Below are 9,773 nucleotides of genomic sequence, written 5' to 3' on the forward strand. Positions count from 1 at the left end.
TTACAAAGGCCCATTCATTATATCAATTCAACATGAAAACAAATGTTCTCAACAAGATTCAGACTCACAAAAAGGATTAGTATTTCAGGTAGCTGATTACTTCAGGAAATGCCCCTGGCTTTTCGCTGTGACTGAGGTAGCCTTTTAAAAGATGCCACAGACCATGTTTTGTTTCACTATTTCACCATTGTCCACATTTACACAGTGTAGCCCTATATTTTTCTAAAACAAAGACCTTTTAAAAACTCCCGAGATTAAAGTGTTCTTAAAAGAGCACAAAATGTATGGACAAAGTTACAAAAAGCAGAGTTGTGAAATAATATGCAGTCTACTGTCCCACTATATGTGTGAAGGCTGAAGCGGAAGGACTGTTATTTTAGGTTTGTAGAGTCAGAGAATGAATGTGTTTATTTGCCCTACACAGTGGTCAAAAGGAAAATTGGGCTTCCAGTGGAAATGAACAGTGAGTGGGGTAGGTTTTATATAGGCTAAGTGATCATTCTCTTTTAAAATAACAATAACAACACAAAACAAAACATAACAAAAAAAAATACAGGTGCGTCTGCGTCTGAGTAGCCTACGCATAAAGACATGGAAATGAAAGTTTCTGCTTCCATCGGACTAATGGGTGTCTTCAATCTCCCACAGGAAAAAGAAAAACGAGAGCGCCCTCTGCAGGAAAGTCTGTTCGCACTAAGCTCTTGATCCTAAGCATCGCCATATTGACGTTCCAGCAACGCTGAGAGGTAATCGTGTTATTTAAGCACAAATCATTGTAGGTTTGGAACTATCATAGAGTGTTTTTACATCTTGGGAAAAGCTGGGAACACGAAACGCATCCTCGGTGCCATTCTGCTGCTCGATTACAGTGTTTGTAGGGTGTTTTTCAAGGCGTTGTCAGCCAGCTGCCTCGCCAGCAGCAGGCTATTCACTCCCCTAGCCTGTTATCTTAGCACTTTTTAGCCCTTGGAAATATATTTTTCGAAGTTTGTTATTTAGTTCTACATTATTGATGGCCACTAGGATAATGATTTGACTATTTTAGCACGGACTGTTTATTTCAGTCACACACAATGTAGTCGAGAGCTGGCGTTAGTTATGACTTTCTAGCCGGCTTTTCCCTCTACTGTTGACGAGCTAATGCTAACTAGCTAGCAGCCCAGCCAGCTGCCGGGCTTGCCTGGTAGCTAACTAGCTGTTAGCTCCACTGTACTTGTGCAGGCCTTGGGCCACAGAGGTTTTATGTGAACATACAGCTTTTAATGTTAAGTATTAAGCGCATAACCTGGCTATAACTGATCGAGTGTCTTGTACCAAATTGACCATTTGTCGACTGGCTTCTTCCCATTTACACGTTAATTTATCGCAGGCTTACTGGCTGTATTGGCTGGCGTGTCTTTCTCACATACCGAAGTTTGTTCGATTGTTTGACAGATTGATTTTAATCATTCTACTTTCTGCCCCCTTTCCCCAACAGGAGATACTGCTTTGGTGTAGTCCCCAGTGATGACTGTATTGAACCCTGTACCTCCTGATTAGACTGGTTGGATGCCCCAATTTAACATTCAGGTTTCTCCATTTCATATGTTGCACTAGATAAAAATGTTCAAATTAAAATGTCTGCTAAGCCTGTATTCACATTTCTCAGTTCTTCATATGGTGCTGAACAATTGCAATGGGCAGACTGTAGTAATCTCTCTTGCTCTCTCTCTCTCTCTCTCTCTCTCTCTCTCTCTCTTTCTTTAAATATATCTGTATGCCCATGTAGCTTTCTAACCATAAAGGCATTTCAAGTGCTCCTGTTCTAAATCATCAGTCACCACCATCCTGGAGGGAACCTCCCAGGTACTGTGGTGTTTTATATTTAATTGATTACCCTGTGTCATCTATATTTACTGTAAGGATGTTCTGCCAGTGGTAACGTGGTAAATTTGTAATATTCCTGTCAGTACTGTGAATTTATGCTTCTGTTTTAAAGCTGTTGAAGTTGCATTAACTAACTTCTCCCTCTAATTTTCGACTTAAGGGCAAAGTGAAAGTCAAAACAAACTCAAGCAGTGTCCCCTCCTTTTCTCCCTCCACTCTTCTTTGCCCCTTTTGCCCTGTCTGTGAAACTAGGTCATATGTGGTCACGACAGCTGGAGACAGTTGTAGCACAGCAGTAATAACTGGCTCTGGAACTAATGTATACTAAATATAGAGTCCATGGCTTTTGTTGGCATTGTAGCAACAAAATGTCAAATAAAGAGGTTTACATTTTAGTGATATGCATATGTATGTCTAACATTGTTTGTAGCGGATGTATCTGCAGTAGCACAAGCAGATTGAACAGAGGAATGTTTCTGTCCCAGTAATATTGATACAGTGCTAATGTTCAGGCCACTATCGCATCACGTTCAATGGTACACATTTGACACGTACAAACGCGAGCGGTATATAAAACAGGAGGAATTACATGTCACACTTTGATAGCTGGAAAAACTCCCCGGCTTTCTAGTTGTTGATTGCGTAAATTTTAACATTTTATTGAAATGCAAAAATTAGCAAACTGAGCAAAATTGCTTCATTTGCCGATTCAGAAAAATGCATTGGTTTCCCCTAATTGCCAATGATGTCGACATTACACATTTGCCAGGTACAGCACTGATGCGTCTAACAGGAAGAAAGCCACATCTGCATCAAATTTTAGTCCTTTGGATGCTTTTAGTGCACTCAATCTCAGACATGCCAAACTGATGTTAACCCTGGTTTTGCCTCGCTCTTTCTGTTCTACAGAACAATGTCTCTTGAGTATAACATGTTCGCACCCATCCTGGGTTGTACTTGCACAGGGAGCCTCTACAGTCGTCTTTGAAATGAGCTATACTTGTTTGAAAAATGCATATTATATCATCGGATCAGCGGGGCATGGAAGAAGTGCTGTGTGGATTTTAAAAACACTGCCCAGAGAGTGGCAGAAACAAACAAGGCCTGACAACAGCATAGTGGGGTGGGGTTAGTACAGTAGGGAGAAAGCACTTCTAGACAGTTTTTTGTTGTTGTTTTTTTTTTTTACTTGATTTATCCAAAGTTTTAGTTAATAAAACCTTAAATCTTTTTTTGACATTTGTCTTTTTCTGTTTTGTTTTAGGAGATTTAGAGACCATCCTGTGTAGAATATGTCTGGCCCCGTTCCAAGCCGCTCTCGAGTTTACCCTGATGTAAACACACAGAGACCTCGGGAATATTGGGACTATGAGTCCCACGTTGTTGAATGGGGGTAAGGGGCAGGGTGATTGTTGTATTTGTTTTTGTTTTTGCTTTGCTGGGTAGGGCATTTCTCCATTGTTAACTGTGGCTTTTTGTTCTTTAGGAATCAAGACGACTATCAGCTAGTCAGAAAACTAGGCAGAGGCAAATATAGTGAAGTGTTTGAAGCCATAAACATCACAAACAATGAAAAAGTGGTTGTCAAAATACTGAAGGTATGGAGTTGATCAGTGAATTTTCCTGATAAGTTGGAAGTTTTGTAAATGTTTTCAGTAAAACAGAGTTGTAACATTTTGTCACTTGAGTTGAGATTTTATTTACATAAAACTGTTTCTGTTCACAGCCGGTCAAGAAAAAGAAAATCAAGAGAGAAATAAAGATCCTGGAGAATCTGAGGGGTGGCCCAAATATCATCTCGCTGTTAGATATCGTCAAGGATCCTGTGGTAATTTTCTTGTCCTTTTTGCCCTATAACCAAAGACTCATATATGTACACCTTTTTAAACATTAACACATTTTCCTCCATCTTTGTAGTCACGAACCCCTGCTCTGGTCTTTGAACATGTCAACAACACAGACTTCAAGGTAAAGATCAGTATTTCTTTGACATTTAATTTGGTATATACTGATACTAATGTTTTACCCTAACTACTCCCTTTTTGTTACAGCAATTGTATCAAACTCTGTCTGACTTTGACATACGGTTCTACATGTACGAAATCTTGAAGGTAAGAAGCAGCTTTTCATACTGATTATTTACACTCTACATCAGGGGTGGCCAATTCCAGTCCTCAAGGGCCACTGTCCTGCTTGTTTTCCAACTATCCCTGCCTGACCTGCTGCTGATTACCTGGCTAACACACCTAAGCCAGGTAATCAGCAGCAGGTCAGGCAGGGATAGTTGGAAAACAAGCAGGACAGTGGCCCTTGAGGACTGGAATTGGCCACCCCTGCGAAGTTGTAGTTACATCACTTAATATTCAGAGAATACTGGTAACATTATTTCCTTTTTTACCCGGTAGGCTCTGGATTACTGCCACAGTATGGGGATAATGCACAGAGATGTCAAGCCACACAACGTAATGATTGATCATGAACACAGAAAGGTATTCTCTCATATGACGACCATTTTCTTCAAGTCTTGTCTTTCTGCTGTGGTGCCAGAGAATTACAAATCTAAAATATTTTCAACTTCGCTTTTTTTCAGCTCCGCCTAATTGATTGGGGTTTGGCAGAATTCTACCACCCGAACCAGGAATACAACGTGAGAGTGGCATCCAGGTATTTCAAAGGTCCTGAACTGCTGGTAGACTACCAGGTGATGCTCTTAAGTTTTTTTTTTTCTCTACATATATAGGCAGTTTTACACACACTGGTCAAAATGCAACCTAGGGTATATATTATTAAAGAAGACTTTGTATGATTTGTAGATGTATGACTACAGCTTGGACATGTGGAGTCTGGGTTGCATGCTTGCCAGCATGATCTTCAGAAAGGAGCCCTTCTTTCACGGTCACGACAACTACGATCAGGTATGGACAATCGCATCTTTTTAGTGTCTTTTATAGATGTGGTCACAAACCTTGTGCCTTGAAGAGAGCAGAGTCTAGTTAATATTGCAAGTTTTAATTTAATATTGCTAGTTATACACAGCCAAACCACATCCCTCCCACGCTACACATTGGTTACAGGGCAGCTCTGCTGGAGCTTCTGGGAATTTGTCTTTCTCGAAGTTATCACAACAGTTACTGAGCAAGGATAGACATTTATTATTAGCTTCTTGGCAAGTTGGTGTCCTGCATGTGTAACAAAATGAATAAAAGACAAGTGTAAGCCTGTAGCAGTGGACATGTTCATAACACATTTTATCCTCATAGAAGGTACAAGTTTTTGTCATGGCCAATCCCTGCCTACACTATAGCATACACTGCTGGTTCAGTTGTTTGATAGTTGTTTAAAAACCAAAACAGAACTGCATGTTCTCAAACCATACAGATATGTAATAAAACATGCACACTGTTGATTCGTTTATTCCTATAGCCTTAGTTTCCCACACTTCCCACTTCATTTACATGTAGTGCTATCTGATCACAAACTTTTTCATAGCTCTTACAGCTGTTGGACCCCCTTTTTGTGTGTCCGCACCTTAGGAACAATAGTAGTTATTGGAACACTGTTTTGAGGGATTTTTTTTTTAGCTCCTACTTAAGGGTAGGTACTCTCCAAGCACAAAAGGAACCCTGAGTGTCATATGTGTATGTTGACTGCAGTACTGCTAACTGTAACTGCCATGTAAACAGTAGTGCTCGTTGGTCATGGCCGGCAGCATGGGGAGCTGCAGTCCGCCACTTGTCTAATCAGTAGTAGCCAGCCAGGTTAGTGTCACCTAACTTCAGCGTTCCTAATGGTGGTGAATGCAAACAGAAAAAAATCCCATGAAGTAGAGCGTGAGTCAAGTCGGATATTTCTGTCTGAACCTGACCCGTGCCAGAAAGCATGGCATCCGAACCTCACCCGGACCCAACAGTGTATGATGTCAAACCCGACCCGAGCCCAACCAGTTGAGTTTATGTGGTGTTTTTCCCCTTATCATTAAAAGAAGCATACATTTGAGCACTCCAGTCATCTGGCCTAAAGTTTGAACCATCTGTTCCAACCCAAACATAATTTCTAGATTTCTGTCGGACCGGTGGGTCCCTTTGGGCTCGATTCGGGTATTCACACTGTGAAGGTCTGTAGTGCTTCGGGGAGCTCCCCAGTGGGATAGTCCCTAGAACTGTTTGGTCTGAAACAGTATGTATAAACCTTATGCAAATCCACTGCCTAAATAACTAACACTATAACCTGCAATGGAATTTTGTCTATACTCCCTAATACTACTCATTTGATTTAACAAATGCCTAATTATACTCTCTTAATTGTTGAATTATATTTCTTCTACCTTGCAGCTAGTACGAATCGCAAAAGTACTTGGCACTGAGGACCTGTATGACTACATTGACAAGTACAACATTGAACTGGATCCACGGTTCAATGATATCCTGGGAAGGTAAAACTTTGTGGTTGTTTGATCTCAAAGTATTTTGATCAAGATTTTGGCTTGTGAAAACCTTGCATGACTTGATGCCTGATTTGTTCTCTAGACACTCCCGCAAAAGATGGGAGAGGTTTGTGCACAGTGAGAACCAGCACCTAGTCAGCACAGAGGCTCTAGACTTCTTGGACAAACTGCTGCGGTATGACCATCAAGCCCGCCTCACAGCCAGAGAGGCCATGGATCATCCCTACTTCTGTAAGATTTTATCCTTTTTTATTTTATTCACCGTGTCTTAATTTCTTACTTAGTGCTTCAATGTATTGCCTCAGGCATAAACTGAGTGCAGTATTTTGTGTGGCTTGACCACGTATGTGGCGTATAAGGTGATCAAATCCACTTTTGTTTTCAGATCCCATTGTTAAAGATCAGGGAAGGGGGGCCACTCCTGGAGGGATGGCTGCCAGCTCCACACCAGTCAGCTCCTCAAGTATGATGGCTGGTAAGAAATCCTGCACAAATTGGGGAAAAAAAAAACTAGTCTACTTCAGCAATAGTCTTTTCACAGTCTGTTTCAGTTAAGCCCCCAGCAACAGCACTGGATTGTGAAGCAAATCTGGCATAACGGCCAAGCCACGTTACGACAACTTCCGCATTCATCACGTGACACACACTTGTCTAAAAAAGCATGTTTACCCATAGAGAATCACTGGAAAAGGAGCGGCTGCAAAGCGGTGGGGGGAAAAATTTCCATTCAGAATTTGATTCATTGGGTCCAATACCATTTGGAAAGTCTAGTTTAGCCATGGTATATTTTTATTTCATCATATTCATGTGTACATGGAACCAACTGGAAAGTAGCCGGTCCATCTGGCAGGAGATTTCGCGTGACGCAAGCGCGCATGCTCTGTGGGAACATCCGGGTAATATATGGCTGGAATCTGGAAGCAACTTTCATAGGAATGAATAGGTGCTGTCTAGCAATGCTCTATCCAGTTCTCCTTTAATGCATCCATGGCTTTGATTTGTAATTTGCAAGCAAATAAATAGTCAGTTTTTAGTTGCTGCCAAAAGATAGACTGTGATTGGACCATTTAAAAATGACTAAATGGCAAGTTCTAATTTTAGGTTGTAATGTCATGTAAATGTGAGTACTTCTAAATGATTCATGAGTTTACCGTTTCTTCTAGGCATCACCTCAATGTCCTCCTCACAGCCGCTGGCTAACATCGCTGGATCCCCCGTCATCTCTGCCCCAAACACTCTGGCCACACAAGTCCCTGCAGCCACCGGGGCCCAACCCTGAAGCCACTTCATCACCTGTGTTTATGTGTGCTAATGGCCATGTCTGGTCTATCTCTTACTGGCCCAGGGCCATGGCTCCCCTTTTATGTTGAAAATAACAAAGATTTAAATTACTTTTTGACATTCACTTATATTTTGACACCTGGACTTGACAGAAATGTATTGTTGCACCTGTCAGGATTATTCAGATTAATTTGGGTGTGTTATTTGATGATACTATTGTCTAGAAATTCTAATATGATGTAGACATGAACAGAATGGATAATAAAATTTATTTTGTATGTTCCAAATATACAGTCTTGCTTGAAACTGTTTGATGGGGATCCTGCTGTATTACACTGTGAACCTTTACATAATTTCACAACACAGAGTCAGGCATTTGGTGTGCCCCACCTAACAGTGCTCGCTGGTTGCACACGATGTAACGTGCAGGAGTTGTTGCTGTTTTGAAGTTATTAGATGCTGTCATTTGTTAATCGGACTTTTGTAGATATTCTACAGCTACTGTCAGGTTGCATGCACCCAATGCTGAGTATCACAGGGTCAATAGTTTGCCAATTTTATGTTCTTTCACTTCTGTACGTGTATGTATGTGTTTGTTTTTTATGAAGTCTCTTACACATGATTTTGATTACATAGAAAATTTTGTAAGTTTTTGTTTTATGTTGGAAGGGTCATCACCTACAAAAACAACTTCAAAAATAAACAATTTAAACAGGGTTTTGCAGCCATTACATGTTATTGAGTATGTTGGCTAGTATGCACTGGCGATCTAAAGCAGTATAGTATAATTAGTGTACCCACCAGATACATTTTCTTTGTTAATGTAGTGTTCAGAGTGGTGCTAAAACACATCTATTAGTGTTTTGTTTATCTTGAACAGTGAATGAATGCGTGACTGCTTTTTTTTCACCATTTGTACAACTCAAAAAAGAGCATGCGGATCTAAACAGATTTTGGAGCCATGAAGTGTACAGACTTCTAGCCAGCTTGAAAAGAATAATAGCTGAATGTGTGAATAAGCGCAGAGAACTGTATTCTTTTGTCAGTTCTCATGAAAATAATTTTAGTATATGTACACCCAAGACAGTTTGAGCTATAAGTGGAAGGTGAGTCTACATGACTGATGTGTGTTTTGTTGGGGGGAAAAATGAAGACAAACCGGCCATTTAAGCATACACATATACACGACTCCTGCCATTATGGAAATGGACGTAAGCCAAGAGGTTCTATGTCGGTTATGGCGTTACTTGTACTTCTACTATCTTAGGCAGATATTGAATAGGGCCTACATGTAAAAACTTACAACTCACTATTAGCAGACCAAAGCCATGCCACCTTAGATGCAGACAAACTGCCATCATTTTGTTTTTACTTAGCCTACTCTATTTAAACAGGTCAAAATTCCTTTTGACGTTAGCAAGTTATTTAGCCAGCCAGACCCGGCGAAAACGGGGGTAACATTGTAACCGACCACTTCCATACTATAGAGCTACATTTTAGATGCCATAAATCGCCTGCCCTGTGGTGACTCAACACGTTTCTCGTGGTTACATTGTTTTTGGTGAGCCTCTGGTAAAAAAAATAACACATTTCTACACTATTTTGCAGTTATTAAATGAAGAGGAGGATGCCAATGTGTGAATTGTATGATGTTGTAAGTGATTCAATTATTTGGATTATTTAAGATGGCATACTAACAGCACAAAATGCAAGTGTAACCAATGTAAAAGAAACCACAGTAACGTCTTGTAACTGTTCGATTGAAACCACACCAAATCCCGATTAATCTGTATTAATTGTTTAAACAGAGTTGATATACTGTAGTGGAAAATGGGTACTGTCTCTTTAAGACATTTCTGAGACGCTAGTCATTGCTTTAAGTTGTCACAAATTGTTCTATTGATATGTGTATTTATGGGTACGGGTTTTAATTAAGAGACGCTATTGTTAGGTATTTTTAGTCAGATAGAAATTGGATAGATACTTTATGTATTAGAAATGTTTAGTGTAGATAGGATGTCTAGTTAGACTGTTAAATGCTTAGGCATGCTTATGAGTTTCTACAGGGTACATCTGGTCAAGGATAACTAGTATGGAGATAAAATACTATCAAAAATGTTAAAAATGCGTGATTAACGTTTTGTCTGTAACAAGCGATTTGTGTGTGTGTGTGTGGGTGTGT

At 40.2% G+C, this 9,773-nt stretch overlaps 1 protein-coding gene across 3 annotated transcripts; it reads left to right on the forward strand.

The window, feature by feature from the left end:
- Nucleotides 1-628: 628 nt before the first annotated feature.
- Nucleotides 629-8,308, forward strand: LOC109971710 (casein kinase II subunit alpha). 3 transcript variants are annotated; one of them, XM_020620132.1, is made up of 15 exons: nt 629-746; nt 1,478-1,569; nt 1,769-1,845; nt 3,131-3,259; nt 3,353-3,464; nt 3,593-3,694; nt 3,784-3,834; nt 3,918-3,977; nt 4,272-4,355; nt 4,457-4,567; nt 4,680-4,781; nt 6,198-6,298; nt 6,393-6,541; nt 6,696-6,785; nt 7,474-8,308. In XM_020620132.1, exons 4-15 carry the CDS (start codon nt 3,159-3,161, stop codon nt 7,587-7,589), a joined length of 1,179 nt encoding a protein of 392 aa, XP_020475788.1. In that variant the 5' UTR covers nt 629-746; nt 1,478-1,569; nt 1,769-1,845; nt 3,131-3,158; the 3' UTR covers nt 7,590-8,308. The 3 variants fall into 3 exon arrangements, with proteins under 3 accessions (XP_020475788.1, XP_020475789.1, XP_020475790.1); XM_020620133.1 differs by lacking the exon at nt 629-746 and adding an exon at nt 776-844; XM_020620134.1 differs by lacking the exon at nt 629-746 and adding an exon at nt 817-874.
- Nucleotides 8,309-9,773: the final 1,465 nt, after the last annotated feature.

This window comes from Monopterus albus, unplaced genomic scaffold, assembly GCF_001952655.1.
Source record: "Monopterus albus unplaced genomic scaffold, M_albus_1.0 scaffold232.1, whole genome shotgun sequence".
Taxonomy (NCBI): domain Eukaryota; kingdom Metazoa; phylum Chordata; class Actinopteri; order Synbranchiformes; family Synbranchidae; genus Monopterus; species Monopterus albus.